We start from the raw sequence: 19,338 nt of genomic DNA, 5'->3' as shown, positions 1-19,338 counted from the left end.
GTGAGTATGACTGGTGAGATAAATACAAGTGGTTTTCACCATTTGTCTGATGTTTTAACAAGGTATTAAGCTACTGGCCAACTGAAATGAATGTCCAATTTCTAACTCATTACAGTATTTTGAAACAGATGTTAATGTTTTACTTTTTTGTTCCTTAATATTTGTCTTTTGAATCAACTGCAAGCTTCGTCTGGTGTAAATATTTTCTTTCATGACTTAGCTGTTTGATCACTTTATTTTTCCTGGCTAAGGTTTCACATTTTGCTCTTTGATACTTTCTGGTCAGAACTTTTGCGTCCAAGACTTCAAAGTAAGCCAAACCAAATGGCACATGAGACCAATTCTATCCAAGCATTTTAAATTCAAATGTAACTCTTCAAAATGTTTGATATGCTTTAAAAAAATCACTTCCTTTCTTCTATTCATCACTAAAACCTAAAGCACCTTTAAGTGAAAGATAAAAATTAAAGGAATTTTTGCTTGTATTGTTTTTGGAGTTCTCACATAAAAATTTAGACAAAATGAAGGATCACACTTACTTCAGCTGCCTAAAAGCTATTTCAAAGGGTAATTATCATACATGATGAAGATACCAGAGCCTTACTATAAATTTAATTTTATTATTTGAAAAGGTTTTCTTTTAACAAATAAAGCGCAGGCTATTTTTATAAAATACTGTTTTTTGTGCTTGTGAGAACAACTATTTGTTGCCTACAGCCACATGGTAGTCAAAACTATAAACTATGAATTCATGCACATTAATAAGTAAGTCATCAAAACAGAAAATTTTCCATTAAATAATGAGCTTCTTGAAGTTGGGGACCTATCTTATCCATTTTTGTATATCCAGAAGCCTTAAGAAAAGGTGTTTAATAAATATTTTCTTAATAAATAAAGGAAGGAATGATTAAACAATTTAAGATTAGCTATGTTCAAACAAATGAAAATTTTAAGTAAGAAACCTAGAAGTTAACTTATAGAGATAAAAAAATTCACAAATGAGATCATTTTTATGAACCTATTTGCAAGGCAGGAATAGAGATGCAGACATAGAGAATGAATGGGCTTGTGGACACAGGGAGAGAAGGGAAGGGTGGGACAAATTGAGAGAGTAGCACTGATACAATTCACTATTACGTTTAAAGCAGATAGCCAGTGGGAAGCTACTTTACAGCACTGGGAGCCCAGTTCAGTGTTTTGTGATGACCTAGATGGGTGGAATGGAGGGTGGGAGGGAAGCTCAAAAGGGAAAGGATATATGTATACATATAGCTGATTCACAGAGTTATACAGTAGAAATGAACACAACATTGTAAAGCAAGTATACTCCAATTTAAAAAAAAAATTTAAAACATATTTTCCTGCAGAAACATACACCATTATTCCAAACCACTAGTTCCAATAATAGAGTGACAAAAACTGACTTTAGAGGGCCCAAAGAGCAAAACACAAATGCATACCATTAAGCATATCACACAGCAATTAAAAAATATTCATAAGGTCTTTAAAGAATAGTATTAAATCAACTTTAATTTCCTGATTTTGACAATTATTTTGTGGTTCTGAAAGAAAACTCCTTACTTCAGAAATTACAAACTGAAATATTTAAGGGTAAAAGGCCATTATAACACTAATAATTCTTAAATAATTCAGAAAAATTATATTATACACAACAACACATATACATATAAGATAAAAGAAAGAGAAAACAAAAGTTGTGAAATGTTAACATTTGGGGACCCTAAGTAAAGGCAATATGGGAAATTTTTGTACTATTTTGTAACTTCTATGTACCTAAAATAAGGTCAAAATTAAACACTTATAAAAGTATTATATTATTAACATATTTAAAAAGCAACCACACAATAAATATAATACAAACATCTATATTAAAAGCTTTCATTGAGTCCAGGATGAAGTAAACTTTCATTGTCTTTTTGGAGGCCAATATAAATCTGGAATTCCATATAAAGAAACTCTCCAAACTTACAATACAGACTTTCAGTTATAGAATCCACCCCATTACTGATAGTTACAGCGACCTGACTTGAGGCTTAATATCCAATTATATCTTAGAGAACAGGGATTTAAATTAAAAACACTAGAAAATAACATGAAACTGATTTTTCTCAGTCTTTTCAGGAACACACATTATCATTTGTTAGCCTTTTTGCCTTAAATTTACCTAATTCTGAATGAAATAAAGTTAATTTTTGTAATATATAGTGAAGAAATTCAATAATCTGTTAGCTTCACTACTAATTCAATGAAAAATCAATATCAGGGAATTTTTGTATGCTGGGAAAAACTCATTGTCTCCTCTTAAAAGTATATGGAAAATTAAGATATTTTTAACTTTAAAAAGGTAGTTTCATGTAAAAATTAACAAATTAACAAATAAACCCTTAATAAAAGATTAGAAAGTTTAAGATAGAACTCAAGAAAAAAAAAACCCAAAACATATTCTTACCCAATTGGGAAATCAACATCGTCACCATATGCTGTCATGTGATAAAGTCCAAATTTAGCCAATTTAACATGTCCCTACAATGACAAAGGAAGAAAAAAATCACATAAAATATTTTCATACTATTGGCAGGGAAAATTATGATTATACATTTTATAAGTAACACTATCATATAGTCAGATACATTAAGAAAAATTATATTTCATCATAAATTTATTTTTAAAAAAATTGTCAGTGTTTGACATCTGCTTTATATTCATTACAAACATATACAAACACAATATATATTATATATATATCAAAATGACAAATAAAACTTAAAAATTGTTGCTGCTTGTATTTTCTGAGCTCCTTTAAAAAACAAAATGTTGTTATCTTGAATCCTTGCTTAGAATATTTTGTGTTGATTTTCACAAAATAAATTGTTTTCAGGAATTGCAAGTCTTCAAAATGTTATGATTTAAACTTGACATGGAAGTTTTTAACTTGAAAAGGTATGTTCACAAATCAAGATATTAGTGAATCTGCTTTATTCCCAACAATTTTTATATTGTTTTAGAATAATCATAAATACCACAAAAGAGTCTTAAAAGGCAAAAGCACATTATATAAATCTCAAGTTTTCCCCCTTTTAGATGTTTAGAACTTAATTTTTTTTTTCAGTTTAGAAGTTCTTTTTCTTAAGAGCTATATTTCCCAGAATTACAAAGCATTTATATTTTAAAAACAATTTCAATTAGTTACTCTATTATCTTAACCATGAAATTATAAGCACCATTTTATTTATATTTTTAATATCATAGAGCATATACTGAAAGTCTAGAAGAAAGACAAAAATCCTACTAATACACAAAATAATTCCCAAGAAAAAGTTTCCTCAAACTATTTTATATGCTTATGAAGAAAATAATAAAATTCTTGAAAAAATCACCTTGCTACCCATAATTCACATAATACCCATAATTCACATAATACCCATAATAGGGGGGGACTAGCTTCTTATTTCAGAGAAGGCAATGGCACCCACTCCAGTACTCTTGCCTGGAAAATCCCATGGATGGAGGAGCCTGGTAGGCTGCAGTCCATGGGGTTGCTAAGAGTCGGACACGACTGAGTGACTTCACTTTCACTTTTCACTTTCATGCATTGGAGAAGGAAATGGCAACCCACTCCAGTGTTCTTGCCTGGAAAATCCCAGGGACAGAGGAGCCTGGTGGGCTGCCGTCTATGGGGTTGCACAGAGTCGGACATGACTGAAGCAACTTAGCAGCAGTAGCAGCAGCTTCTTATTTAATCCCCCATAAGAATCCAAGCAGAGAATCAGCACTCCAATTTAAAAAATAAGCTACGTACAAACAGCTGGTAAACAAAGAAAATAAATGACACAGTAAAAAAGAAAGTAGAAAAGAAAAATAAAATGGAGAAAACACAATTCAGCTGTACTGTGAGAAAAATGTTCTATGTAAATAGTCAGAGAATCTTTTTTAAGATAAAAGCAAATTCACAGAGAGTGGACTGAGAAGTCTCAATGTGTATTTCACAAAATGAGTGAAAGGAAAAATAAAACATGAAGACAGAAAATGAGTCCAGGGAAAAAAGAATAGTGCATGTAAAAGACACAATGATTTATATAATTAGAGATACTTTCTTTTTAAACCACAAGTACATTACGTTCATATAATCTTTTCATTATGAATACTCTTAAGACATTCTAATTCTTTCAGCAGGCTACAACCTGAAATAAAAAAGCAAATATTTAATGTACTATTGAGGATTACCTTTTGATCCAAAAGGATATTATGAGGAGACAGTGCCCGGTGTACTATACCATGTTTATTCATATACTGCAAGCCCTGAAGTACCTCAAATGCTATGCACAAAACTTTTGAATAGCTACAAAGAAAACAAAAAGTCACAGATCAATAGATCAATTACAAAGCAGATATAGAACCTGTTTTAAGAAATAAAATGAGGTTCAGTGATAAAATTCAAATATCTACCTATATACATACATATATATATTTATTTTATTTTATTTTTTTGACCATGAAGCTTATGGGATTTTAGTTCCCATTCCCCAACCTGGGCAGGCCCTCAGGAGGGAAAACATGGAGTCCCTGGACTGCCAGGGAATCTCCCAAAGAGTTTTCTTTTTATTGTACCACCTCTAATCAGAGAAAATAGACTCTATACATTTTCTAAAGTATCTACTCAGGCATGTTTGATTTTACAATTACAGCAGAATTGATCTTACAAAGAACCTACAGTTGCCAAACAACTACTCCAACTGCAGTCCCGTTCCCCAGGAAGGGGGATTAATATTGGTGGGGTGCAAATGACCTTCTGCAGGTTGGGCTTTAACAAATTATCAGGAAATTTCAGATATATGGCAGAACCAAATCAATGAAAACCATGGATCCTGCTCAAGACAACACACCAATGTCCCTGAAAAACAGCTATATTTTATGGCAGAGAGACATGAGCTTACTTTCCAAATCAATCTGCAAGGTAATGTCCGAAATTTATGATTTATCAAATATTTCTTTCTTATCCTATGCTCTCTTAAGCCAACTTCCATAGGGACGCCCAGTTTCTTCCTCTTTCTCTCTCTCCTTCCCTCTCCCTCTCCTTTTTTTTTTTTTTAAATAAAACATCATTCATACAGGAAGTTAGGAAGAATATACAGAAAAGCAGGGGAGATTAGTTCAAACCCAATCCCACAAACCACTAATATTAAGGTATAGATTTCTTTTATTCTCATTTTTTTTAACATTTTAAATCATACTTTAAAAAAATCAAATTAATATCTGAGTAACTACTAAATTAATTTTTAAAAGGTATAAATAACAAGCTAATAACAGAGACATAATGAAATAATTTTAAAAATAGTTAACCTAAAAGCAGGTAGAATAAAAGGAGAAAAAGAACAAAGAACAAATGGAACAATTAGAGGAAAAAAACATCAAAATGAAGCTACTGTGTACGCAGCAGAGTGAGCAAAGGGTAGGTCTGAGAGGAGATGAGGTCAGAGAGGAAGCAAGGTCAGAGGGCGAGATCACTTTAGGCCATTTAGGTCTTTGGCTTTTACTCTCAGACAGATGGGAAGCAACTGGTACGCCGCTACACTACGTACAGTAAAAATTCGCAGAACTAAGCAGAGAAGGAAATAAAAACTTAAGCCAACTTAACCCCTAGCTCTCAGAAGATACCTCCATCATCAGGATTAATAGATACTATAATTTTATAATTATAACTCTAGCTGCTATAATTTTATAATTATAACTGTATTCATGAAGATTATCATCAGCTACCACCATTTTTATACCTCATTTTTGTGTTTCTTTTTTCTTTAGCTAGAATACACTCATAAGAAAATTTTTCATAAGGGTGGTAGGAGTAGATATTTTAAAGCATGGCATGTCTTAAAATGTCTTACTATTATATTTAAACATAGAATTTCTTCTTGTCTTCAAATGTTCTTTATTGATAGTGACAAATGTAATAAATATCAGTCTGATCTTAATTCTGTTGTAGATACCTTGTTATTCCTCTTTGGAAGCTTTCAGGATTCTTTTATACTTCATATTGTTAGACCTATAAAAATTTTAGTCCAATATGTCCAGTGTGTGGGCATTTGAGAATTTGTGTTTGTAAGTATTAGGTGTGTCCTCTCAATCTAAAAATTCATGTTCCATTAAGACAAAATCATTAACAAGGAAAAGTTGATTTGTTGTATCTTTGATTATTTTCTCCCTCTACTGTATCTTTTAGTCAGAACTCTTAGGGGGCAGATGAAAATTAGATTTATTCTATCAACTTTATGTTTTATTTTCTATGAGCATGGCCTATTATTTAATTTCCAAGATTTCTCTTCTGGTCTCTAGTTGTTCCTTTTCAGTACATCCCATTCTTTGGCTGTGAATTTACTTTTCTTTTGAGTCTCTCTGAGGATAATTATTAGAATTATTTTTAATTTAGGAAACAAAAAAGTGTGTTTATCTTCATTTCCTCTGGGCTAAGTTAAAAAAAATTGTTTTTTGTCCCTCGGCTCTCTTTCTCTCAAACTATTTCTTCCCTCGTATGTCTGGTAGGTTCCGGTTGTCAGCCATATTTTAAAATAAAGCAATAAGTTTATATTCTACATGAAGTACGTAAAAAATAAAACAAGAGAATTTACTATTTATAAAGAATGCTTATTAAACTGATCTACAAACTAATTTATCAAATAGTTCCTCCCATATTAAAGCACCACAACAGCCAGTATTAAGCAAATAAGGAATCTGTGGCACAAGAACAATTTAGAATTAATAGTTTTCATTAACATCTGCAAAAAACAAAAATAAAAACCAACTATGTAAACGAAAAGATTCCAAACTTTAAAACAACTACAGTAATATTGATAAAAATGTGCGCATGAAAGAATGCAAACCCCTCCCCTGTTAAAAACAAAGGAAAACTTTCCTTGAGGTTGATTAACAAATAAAACATAAGAACATAGTTTCCTGTGATCATTTGTTCTGAGCCAGCTTTCAGGTAATAACCTCTCGTCTTTGTTCTTTCTGTATCTCTCTGTCTCTGTCTCTCTCTCACACACACATACATACACACAGAACACTTCACAAAATCTTAAAAGCTGATGCCATATTCAGCTGCGACACTAGGGGACCTCAGTGGCACACTATTTCAATACAGATGTCTTTCTCATGAGATTGAAACCAAAGCTTTAAAATGACTTTTTTATTAAACCAGTTCTGAAACAGCTGAAAACAGAAGACTACATCTTCTACTTAATCTACCTGCTTTTGTTAGCTGATTCTAAGATATAACTGGAAAACACCTGCATGTCAAGAAGCACATTCATGCTATTACTGAACTGATAAGTATTTACACTGACACAATTTTTAAAAATAGAATTATAAAGCTGAAGCTCATGACACATCTTTTCTTAGCTGTTACTAAAGACTATACATGAATTATGGTTAATGGAACCAGTATTCTTCAATTTAAATCAGACAGGAAATCAGATTTGCTTTTCTGCCTGTTGTACTCTTATGATTTAATTTTTTAATTTATTTTAAAATACAAGTATAAAAGAGAATAAGAAGCTTATGCTATTTTCTATAGTGGGAAAAAGAAATCAATACTTGTGGAATTTTGTATACTTACTTGTTCTTAAAGCTGTTTTTAACACTGCCAAGAACTTAAATTATGAAATCCTTTTAAAACTTATTTTGAAGTAGCCAGTATAAGTACAATGCAACAACAAGGCAAAACATCATATATTCAATAACAGTATGTTACAGTTTAATTGAAAACGGACTTCAGAAGGAGAGTTAGGATAAAGAGAATGGGACTTGTACAATTCAAAAAAAATGTAGGGGATAACAGGACTTTATTCTACACAATTTCTAAGTTTGAACCTTGTTAATAAAGAAATCTATCATTAACCTGGAAAACATAAATTAAATCAGGTCAGAAAATATTCTCTTCCTTTTGAAATTATTAATTACTAGCTGCTATCAGAGACTGGTAGGGTAAACATCTACTTTGTTACCATTGTCTCTGAAAATCTGAAAAGTTTAATAAGCATAAGAATCCTTGGTTGTTATAAACACAAAGATATGACTAAAGATAGCTTTAAAATGATGATTGATAATTTCTGACTAAGCAAGATGACATGTTGAGATACTTTAATTTACATTCAAATACATCAATTAAGTGGCTATTAACTGTTCGGCATTATGATTTTAGGCCTCTGCATTTTTAGGCTCCATGAACACCAAGAATAAAATCTGATCTCCACAATCAAAAAACCCACAGTATAGCTGAAAAGACAGATTTAAAAACTGACAATTTTAATATAGTTCAATTCAAAAGAATTTTGATACAGTTGGAATTCAATGATAAGTTAGAAGATAATCATCCTTTTCCTCTGTCTTGAGAGGAAAAGAAAAAAAAAATTTATTTATTACATTGGTTAGAACAAAATGACCTACAAAATCATAAATTTTGGGAAAGTAAGAATAAAAACTAAAAGAGAGAAAAACATGACTACCATCACCACCAGTACCATCAAGAACAAATGTTGATCATTTCTAGGCATGAGTCAACTTGGGTGTATTTGGATTTTAAATATGGCTTAATGAATTTCAAATCTATTAAGTTAGTACAATACAAAGTATGTTTTGTTTATCCCTTTCCAGATGTATTTCAAAGGAAATTTATACTGTGCTCTTCTGAGACAATCATCTGTAAATTATCTGCAGCTGTTTAGCTTAGTTGGTTAAAATATACTGAGGCCAAGACCAGGCGTTTAAAATCTATAAGGATTAGTTAGCTTCACATGTGTATAGCCACAGATTTTCATCTAACTCCAGCCAATATCCTGAAATACAGATAGTTTGTCAAGAGACATTGCTCACTGGCTACTTACTCAAAACATCTTGATTTTCAACTAAAATCTTGTATTTCTCTGTTCCCCATTCCTGAGGACCTGCTCTCTAATCTCATTAAGACCTTGCGGTCCCTTTTCTCTAAGCCTCCACTGTTATCTCAACCGTTCTTTTTTTTTTTACATCCTTCTTTATTCTATATCTGTTCTGTAACTTCAATAGTTTTTTTTTTTTTTGGCCAGGATCCTTAATGGCTTATCATTCAATGGCTCTAACCCTGGTAGAATTGTACAACTCTATATTCTGCAACTATACATAGTTGCAAGGTTTATTAATTCTATAGTAATAATTTCTGTTTATGTTTGTCTCTCGCACTGTACCTTGAGACAGTGGTACCTTGAGTACATTGAAGCTTATTCACCTTGGAATCCCTATGCCTATCAGAGTGTCTATAAGGAATGTGCTCAAAAAATGTGTATCAAATAATAGGTGTTTCGTAAATGTATACAGTGACATCCATGATGATGCAAGAGGGTGAAGATAAGATCAAGTTTATCACCACTAAGGAAATAACAGCTCAGAAAAAAAAGTATGTTAGAATAGTAATGGGTTAACAGTGTAAACTTCATTTATAAGAGAGTATATAATTCCTCAAGATTATATAAATCAAGAAAGCACAAATTGCTTAAGTTCAAACAATGCTTATCCACAAAAAGTACTATCAATGATTTGTTAAAAATGTACCTCTCCCTCTAGTCTTTCATTTATTGAAAAAAGAATGAGCCACCACATAGTGGCTTTTATAATAATCTTATCATCTAGCTAAAATTGAAAATTAGATTTCATTAGATTCTTACAATTTTTCTAGCTCAAAAAAATACTTGTTAGTATTTGAGTTGCATTCACATTAAATCTGCATATATCAAAGGGAGACAACCTTTTTATGAATTTGAGTTATTCTATCCAAGAAAAAAGTGAGTGAAGTCGCTCAGTCATGTCCGACTCTTTGCGACCCCATGGACTGTAGCCTACCAGGCTCTGAGGAGCCTCTCAGTCCATGGAATTTTCTGGGCAAGAGTACTGCAATGGGTTGCCATTTCCTTCTCCAGGGGATCTTCCCAACCCAGGGATTGAACCCGAGTCTCTCACATTGTGGGCAGAAGCTTTACTGTCTGAGCCACCAGGGAAGCCTTCAAGAAAAAAGGAAGTGCTGATATTTGTTCAAGTCTACTTCAGTGTCTTGCAGAGTTTTATTACTTTTATTACTTTTTATTACTTAAACAATTTTATTGGGGTGTAATTGATATATAAATACCGCACATATACAATTTGATGGGTTTGGACATGGATACATTCATGAAACCATCACCAAGGTAACAGATACATCCATTACCTTCAAAAGTTTCTTTGTGTCCCTTTTTGTGTATATGATAAGAATAATGAATATTCAAAAATATGTAAGAAAGTGCAGGGTAAAAAAATTAATGAGGGGGACTGACTCTAGAAGATGTAAAACATAACATGAAGATTCTTTTATAACCCTAATGTAAATCAATAGATGGTTAAAGAAAATGTGGTATATACATATGATAGAACATTATTCAGCCTTAAGAAAAGAAAAAGAAAGAAAATCTTGCCATTTCTGACAATACAGATGAACCTGGAGAACATGATGCTATGCGAAATAAGCCAGACATAGAAGGACAAATACTGCATGATTCTACTTACATGAAGTATCTAAGAAACAGTCAAACTTAAAGAAGCACAGAATAGAACAGTAGTTACCAGGGGCGAGGGAGAGAAGAAAATGGGAGTTGTTCAATTGGTGTAAAGTTTCAGTTATGCAATGTCATTAGGTTCTAGAGATCTGGTATACATCATGCCTATAGTTAACAATGCTGTGCTGCACTCTTAAAAATTTGTTAAGAGATCTCATGTTAAGTGAGGTCACACACAAATAAATAAGACTCAAGGAAACTTCTGCTGTGAGTGCATGTATGCTCAGTCATGTCCAACTCTTTGCAACCCTAAGAACTGTAGCCTGCCAGCTCCTCTGTCCATGGGATTCTCCAGGAAAAGAATACTGGAGTGGGTTGCCAGTTCCTTCTCCAGGGGATCTTCCCCACCAAGAGTGTACCCGTGTCTCCTCCACTGCAAGTGGATTCTTTAGAGCCAACATGATGATTTTATGGGTGCCTGCATATATCCAAACTCACCAAACATATACATTAAAATACTTACAGTTTTCTTGTATATTAATTATAACCCAATTAAAATGTTTAAAAATAAGTTAAAATGAGAAAGTCCTATTCCTATCAGCTTCAAACCATCAGTTCTTTACAGTATTTGCAAAGTTTCCAAGAAGAGATGTTATTCAGGTTGCAAGAAACACAGGCCAAGAAAGAGAATGAGAGGTCAGGCTCGCGGACATAGATTTGGAAGTCATCCACAGATGGATAGTAACTAAAGTCACACATGATGTTTCCTCAGATCCATAATCCATGATATTTAAGGGCCACTCCATAAGCCAAAATACCCATACAGTCAGCAAACCAAAGGAGGAAACACACTTCTGGATTCTATGAGTTCAAGATGTTCTTTCACCTTATAAAATCTGATCATTCCCACAGAAATTTTCCTTTTGGTCTAAAGCTTTCTTTACTAGGTATTAGCCTGAGGTAAAAATGTTTAGAAAGAGGAAGCACAGATGAAATATAGTTAGCTACTGTGTGATTTAAGAAATGGGAAAAGAAAAATAAAACACTAGGGATTAATGTTCAGATAATAAAACAACTGTATAACTCTGTGTTATCTTTAACCTAAACTCTCCTCCTATAATTTCAAGGTAAAAGAGCTCCACTAGTACAGAATTTTTAATGATTCACTGGTGTGTAATTTAAGAATTTGGAGAGGGGTATTTTCAGTGATGAACTACTGCATTTGATGCTTTTAACTTGTCTTTTATCAATTACTAAATTTTAAAACTTTGTTAAAAAATCATAACATTTAACAGCAATTTTTCTTCTAAAGGAAAAAGAAAAAAGAAAGCTTTTGGAATTGAAAAGGAAATAACTCATTTCACTCCTGGCACACATGTTTGAGCCTAAAAGGATACAAAATTTAAGAATTAATTTGCTTCAGATTCAGATGTTTTGAAAAGGAAGTTGCATTGATTAACTGCTTACCAAAAGATTATTTTGTAATAGATCTAAAAAAAAAAAAGTCCATCTGTCCATAAGTTATTCATAACTTGTGAGACTAAGCATACTTTATAATTCAATTCTCACTCCAGAATAAAACAAGGTTGAAAGCTATAAGTCTGGAATGTGACTAATTCTCAATGGGATAGAATAAATTGAGAAATTAACTTTCTAACTTGAATACTAGATAACTTTTCCTTTCTCAGCAGAAAATTACTTTGAGAAGATCAAAATACATATGGAAAGCATAGTTTAGTGGTTTGAGGTTCAGACATAAAGCCAGGAGACTCTGTCACTGATTTGCTATGCTTGAAGAGTGTTCCAACTGTATCCTGCCTCAGTTTGCAAATTTATCAAGTGGGAAATATAACACCAAACAGGGGCTAAATGGAAATCAGTGAGCTATTATTGGCCCTATACAGAATGCTGACCATCTTAAAAGTAGAACAAGACAAAGTGCAAGTACCCCTGGGGTGTTCATAATAAATTATATAATACCATTTTATTATAATATATCTGTGTACATATTTTTATAAATTAACAAAGATTATAAACTGGCCTCATCAACTGTTTCCAAAGCACAGCACAATCAGAAGAAAGATTTTCTAATTTCTCTGTAAGAATAAAATCACCATTTGATATGCAGAACTGGAGGACCCAGGGTGATCTGGGTATATTTCTGCCCCATCAATGTTTTCTTCTCCCGAGCAGCTTTACTATCCTGACACAGAAAACTCCAAAACCATTTTTTTCATCAGCGTATACAGACACTGGCATGGGGTAATAGGTTCCACTTGCCAAGCCCAAGCAGCATTTGGGATGATATGAAGCTGTAACTTTTCCCTAAGACAGAACCAATGACGGTTCATATTTGGTTGATCTGCACCGTAGTTCAGACTTCCCAGGTGGTGGAGCGGTAAAGAACCTGTCTGCCGATGCAAGAGACCTAAGAGGTGCAGGTTTGATCCCTGGGTCAGGAAGACCCCCTGGGGGAGGGCATGGCAACTCACTCCAGTATTCTTGCCCAGGGAATCCCATGGACAGAAAAGCCTGGCGGGCTATAGTTCAGAGGCTTGCAAAGAGCTGGAAATGACTGAAGTGATTTAGCATGGATACACACACCCTAGTTCATTTCAAAGGCTTTTTTTTTTTTAATTAAATTTCCAATTTATTTACATATAACTGTATGAACAAAGAATGAATATATTACTATTACTGCTCAGAATTTTGATTTGAGAACAATTCACATTCTTCAAGTGGATCAACATTTCACATTTTTTAGACAATCTGTCACCCCACCCCCAATCCATCACACCAGTGAACAGGAGAGGGCCTGCACTGTATATACTTTAATAAAATATCTGCTGCAAACAAAAATTTATCAAACTGAAATGTTTAGATCAATGTCATGTTGGTCAATTATAAGAAATATGACTTTCGAAAATTTCCTATTCTATTTATCAGAAGTTGAAGTGATACAGTAATCATATTTTAATCAAGGAATCAAAAAATAATCAAATTTTATTCTTAACTACTTTTATCAACTTTGTAAGGTTCTTCATCCATAGAGAAGACAGAACAAAGCAAGATAACTTTAATAGTCAGGGCTTTGTTCTCAAACTTAATGTATTAACAGAACTCTTCAGAGCTTCGTTTACTTATTTAACTCCTTTGTCCTAGATCAGATTGCCTAAATAAGTCAGTTCTGTCTGTTTCTCCTAACCTTCAACTAGTCGAAGGTCTTGCTACTATAATGCAAGAAAGATCAGATTCATTTCACAATCTTTTTAGAAGAGAGATAAGAGAAAGCTTTCACTCATGGAATCCCATAATGACCCGAGAATACTGTTTAGAAATTGGAGAACAGTTACATTTCTTTACCAAGTCACAGAGAAGCATTATATTAATGAATAATAATATTAGTTGATGTAGCCTAAGTTGTATTCCCCCTTTCCCAAAATTATCTACAATCTAATCACTGGAAACTGTGAATGTTACTTTATTTGGGAAAAGGGTCTTTGCATTTGAGGAGATCATCATGGATTATCCTGTTACAAAAATCCAATGCTGAGTGTCCTTATAACAGAGAGACACAGAGAGGACAAGGAGATGTAAAGATGAAGGCAGGGCCTGGAGTGATGTGACCATAAGCCAAAAAGAAGCCAAGGAATACTGACAACATAAACTAGAAAAGTCAAGGAGAGCTTCTTCCCAGGAAACTCCAAAGGGAGTAAGTAGGCCCTGCCAACTCTTTGATTCCTGACTTCTGACCTTCAGAGCTGTGAGATAATACATTTCTGTTGTTTTAAGCCACTCAATTTTTGGAAATTTGTAGCAGCAGTTATAGAAACAAACATAGTTAGCTAGAAAGATGTGCAAGACATCAAGATGACTTGTTTTTCTCCATCATGGCATGATTATAACAGGATAATTCCTGCTTGATACTTTTATTTAAATGAACTTTGTTGTTGTTTAGCTGCTAAGTCATGTCTGACTCTTCTGCAACCCCATGGACTGTAGCCTGCCAGGCTCCTCTGTCCATGGGATTTCCCAGAATAATGGAATAATTTCCCAGAATTATTCCCAAGAATAATGGAGTGGGTTGCCATTTCCTTCTCCAGTGGATCTTCCCGACTAGGGCTCGAACCCATGTCTCCTGGATTGTAGGTAGATTCTTTACTACTCAGCCACCTGGGAAGCCCCTATTTAGATACAAATTGTGTATAATAAAATTTACTCATTTTAAAGGTACCATCAGAAACGTATGTTTCGACAAACGTATATACTAGCATAATCACTGCCACAATCGAGAAACCGGATATTTCCATCATCTCAAAAGGTTCTCCTGTTCCCCTTCCCAGCCAATCCCATATCCTAATGCTGGCTGAAAACAAAGTGATTTCTATTATCACAGATTAAGTATGTCTTTTCAAGAATTTCAAATAAAGGGAATGACACAGCATTATTTTGTGTCAAACCTGTTTTTTTACTCAACATGATGCTCCTAAGATCTACCCATGTTGTTTCCTGCATTAGCAGTTTGTTTCTTTGTATTAATGAACAGTACTTCACTTGAGTGCATATGTCATGTTTATTTACTCATCTGTTGAAGGACATTTTCTCTTTCAGACTTTTCACAGCTCAGCATAGTACAGTATTTTACCAGGAAAAATGCAGACACATTAAACAGAAAATTTCACAAGAAAATGAAGAACAATAAGGAGTCCCAGATTTCTGAGGAGTCTCATATTCTTAAAGCTGTTGTTATGGGAGAAGTAATTACAATCTATGGGCATAAACTAATAAGGAAGAATATCAGAACATGAAAACTAGGATGTGGGGTTTGCCTAAGATGTATGTGCTAGAACTTGGGATGCTCTGTCATTATCATGACAATTTTGAAGTACTTATCTACATTTGAAACTGAGGTAAATGATGTAAAAAACAGAAATGACTTTTTTATGGCCTATCACCAAGACAAACAACACGGACAACTGACAAAATAACTAGCTAGTGAATAAACTAATATAGGAACAGAAAAAGTACGATGAGATGATAATAGGAAGCTCACATCAAATGCACTGACTAGACCGCCTATGCTGCTGCTAAGTCACTTCAGTCGTGTCCGACTCTGTGCGACCCCATAGACGGCAGCCCACCAGGCTCCCCGTCCCTGGGATTCTATAGAAGAGAGCTAAAACTCTCATTGATTTAGATGACTAGAGCAGAGAAAAATCATAATCTCTCTTCTAGGCAATGTGGGAAAAGCTTATAAGTAGGAAACCCTTCATTCTTCATATGATCACTACTTTTTCATCTTAATTCACTATCTGATATAGCACCAATATTTAAGACTCATCATCTTAAACAAGACTGCTCACTCCTACCCTCCAAAACTGTTTTATAAAGGAAAATAAGGAGAACACTCTTATTGCTTTCTCATGGACCCTCCACTAGGGTACTTAGCCACTAGGACCCTCTGCCCCTACTTTACTCATATGCTTGCGATTCATATCAATGTCTTTTCGCACATGGTATTTTCTCTGCACTTCTAGTTGGCCCACTTGGATAATACTTAACTATCCTTAAAAATTCAATACAAGCATTATTTTCTTAGTAAAAATTTTCTGGATTCTCCTGATTGCAAGAACTCTGCCTATCAAGACAACTTGCATATACCTCTCATAAGTACTTTTCAAAAAATGGTATTTTGTAATTGTTTGTTACAACTCTGCTTACTAACTAGCAATCTCTTTAAAGACTAGGACATTATATTTTCATCTCAGACACACTAGCACCTACCCCAGTCTCTGAAATATATATGTACTTAATGAAGAAGTATAGAATAATCCTTGAGTAGACTAATCATAATTTACATCATAATTAGTCATCATGCTGCTGCTGCTGCTGCTGCTAAGTTGCTTCAGTCGTGTCCAACTCTGTGAGACCCCATAGATGGCAGCCCACCAGGCTCCCCTGTCCCTGGGATTCTCCAGGCAAGAACACTGGAGTGGGTTGCCATTTCCTTCTCCAATGCATGAAAGTGAAAAGTGAAAGTGAAGTCGCTCAGTTGTGTCCGACCCTACCAGGCTCCTCCGTCCATGGGATTTTCCAGGCAAGAGTCATCATAGAAAGGCTATACTCCACAGGCAAGGCTTATTGATAACAATATCCAATAAGCCTCACAGATGGTGCTAGTGGTAAGGAAACTGCCTGCCAATGCAGGAGTTGTAAGAGACGAAGGTTTCGGGAAGATCCCTGGAGTAGGAAATGGCAAACCACTCCAGTATTCTTGCCTGGAGAATCCCATGGACAGAGGAGCCTGGTGGCCTACAGTCCATGGGGTCGCAGAGAGTCAGACCTAACTAAAGCGATTAAGCACGCATGCACAGTAGCTATAATAATAACACTATTACCACTACTGCTACTAATAGGAACACTTAGATAATTTGTATTATATCAAGTACAATATCTATATACTATACCAAATGCTATTATAAATAATTCACATCTGTTCATTAATTCTTCCCACTGTCCTAGAAGGTAAGAAAATCGAAGTATAGAGGCACTCAAGGAAGTGAGTAAATGGTACAGCTGACTCAGATCCAGCTGGTTGATCTTACAGTCCATGTCCTTAACCACCACACTATACTGCTTCTCTGTTTAACAGCATGGATGGAGAAATCAAAAGAGAGTTTGAGCTCCAGGTAATGATATAATAACTGAGGTTTAGAGCAGGTACTTAATCCTTGAAATGCAGTAGACATTTGTTGTTCCCCTTCCTGGTAACCTGCCCGTTTCTTCTAACGATAACTTAAAATTTTCATTTTAGTTTCTAACCCTCTCCTACACTCCTCAGCTCACATTTCTGCCTTTAGCAGAGGAAACATGAATCAGGCCTTTGACAATTGTTTTCTTCTGGCTGTAATAATTGTTCTGATTGAAAATCTCAGGTCTTACATAGCAACCAATAACAACGGCTTGCTCCTTTCTGGAAGACTGAGAGGATATGAAATTAAGAGAGATGACCATTTTGCCTCATTAGGGGAGAATCTAGAAGTCTTACAACTTATTAGCTTTATGATCAAGGGAAAATTACTTAACTTCTAGGATTCTTCATAGGAGCCTAACTTTCCTCCTACATCAAAAGGAAGTAATATTAGTAAACTACATCATAGAGCTCCTATAAGAAAAAGATAACCATTATAGAGTGCTTAGGATAATGTCTAGTAAAAAGTATTGCAATGTTGTTACCATCACCATTATTATTTTTGTCTAGCCCTGCTCAGTACTCTTGCCTGGAAAATCCCATGGACGGAGGAGCCTGGTGGGCTGCAGTCCATGAGGTTGCTAAGAGTTGGACACAACTGAGCGACTTCACTTTCATGCATTGGAGAAGGAAATGGCAACCCACTCCAGTGTTCTTGCCTGGAGAATCCCAGGGTTGGGGGAGCCTGGTGAGCTGCCCCCTACAAGTCAGACATGACTGAAGCAACTTAGCAGCAGCAGCCCCTCTGAGGAGAAGGCAATGGCACCCTACTCCAGTACTCTTGCCTGGAAAATCCCATGGACAGAGGAGCCTGGTAAGCTGCAGTCCATGGGGTCGCTAAGAGTCGGACACGACTGAGCAACTTCACTTTCACTTTTCACTTTCATGCACTGGAGAAGGAAATGGCAATCCACTCCAGTGTTCTTGCCTGGAGAATCCCAGGGATGGGGGAGCCTAGTGGGCTGCCGTCCATGGGGTCACACAGAGTTGGACGTGACTATAGCGACTTAGCAGCAGCAGCAGCAGCCCCATTGAGGTCCTGAATAACTTAGGATACAGAAATCATTTAATTTAAACTTTGCATTTGTAAATTATTAAAATAGGTGGCTGAGGAGGCCAAGATGGAATTAAAAACTCGTAAACTCTATACATATATTCTTTTGCAGTATATGCAGTTCTCATTTCCCCACTGCAATTATCTTACAACAGAACTCATTTTGACATGAGTTATACCAAAAGATTTTTGTCATAAAGAAACCAATTTTGCTTGCTGCTTTGTGTGACAAAGTGGAAAGACAGGGTTCTCTGGTTTCCAGTTTGATAAAAATGCCAGGAAACAAAGAAATCCTCACAGAGCCATCAAGATAGGTTGATAACTAATGGACAGGACTCACTGAACTTGGAAATTTAGAATTGCTCATTCTCTCAAAAAACTGTGTTTTTTGAACAGCACCCCTCATAAAGAGATTCTGGAGTATTAAAGGCTTACTTGCTCTAAGAAAGGCTACAGTAAGAACAGGACCAAGATCTATAGGCCCCTTCCTATGTAGTCCGTAGTCACCACAGGGTTTTGATCTATTGCCTGTTGGTACATATACACAATGGAGTATTACTCAGCCATTAAAAAGAATACATTTGAATCGGTTCTAATGAGGTGGATGAAACTGGAGCCTATTATACAGAGTGAAGTAAGCCAGAAGGAAAAACATAAATACAGTATATAACGCATATATATGGAATTTAGAAAGATGGTAACAATAACCCGGTGCGAGCAGCAAAAGAGACACTGATGCAGTCCAGGTTCGATGCATGATGCTAGTTGCTTGGGGCTGGTGCACTGGGGCCCAGCAGGACTTTTAGAAGCGCAGTTCACTATTTATGCTACACTGTGACTTCAGCAGACATTTCATATTCTGTAAACCTTAGATTACTCACCAACTAGGACTAATAACCTTAAAGTGAAAAGTAAAAGTGTTAGTCGCTCAGTTGTGTCCGACTTTTTGTGACTCC

At 34.8% G+C, this 19,338-nt stretch overlaps 1 protein-coding gene across 4 annotated transcripts in view; it reads right to left on the bottom strand.

The window, feature by feature from the left end:
* Nucleotides 1-19,338, bottom strand: part of TBCK (TBC1 domain containing kinase) — a 209,918-nt gene that overhangs the window by 154,404 nt on the left and 36,176 nt on the right. For all 4 annotated transcript variants that reach the window (XM_061419450.1, XM_061419452.1, XM_061419451.1 and 1 more), the window contains exons 4-5: nt 4,246-4,360; nt 2,471-2,544 (exon numbers count right to left, since the gene is read on the bottom strand). In XM_061419450.1, the coding sequence (XP_061275434.1) occupies nt 2,471-2,544; nt 4,246-4,360 (189 nt within the window). The remainder of the gene's footprint in view (nt 1-2,470; nt 2,545-4,245; nt 4,361-19,338) is intronic.

The sequence above is a fragment of the Bos javanicus genome, chromosome 6 (assembly GCF_032452875.1).
Source record: "Bos javanicus breed banteng chromosome 6, ARS-OSU_banteng_1.0, whole genome shotgun sequence".
Taxonomy (NCBI): domain Eukaryota; kingdom Metazoa; phylum Chordata; class Mammalia; order Artiodactyla; family Bovidae; genus Bos; species Bos javanicus.
Note: the sequence above shows the minus strand (reverse complement) of the source record. Positions and strands in the feature narration are given on the sequence as shown.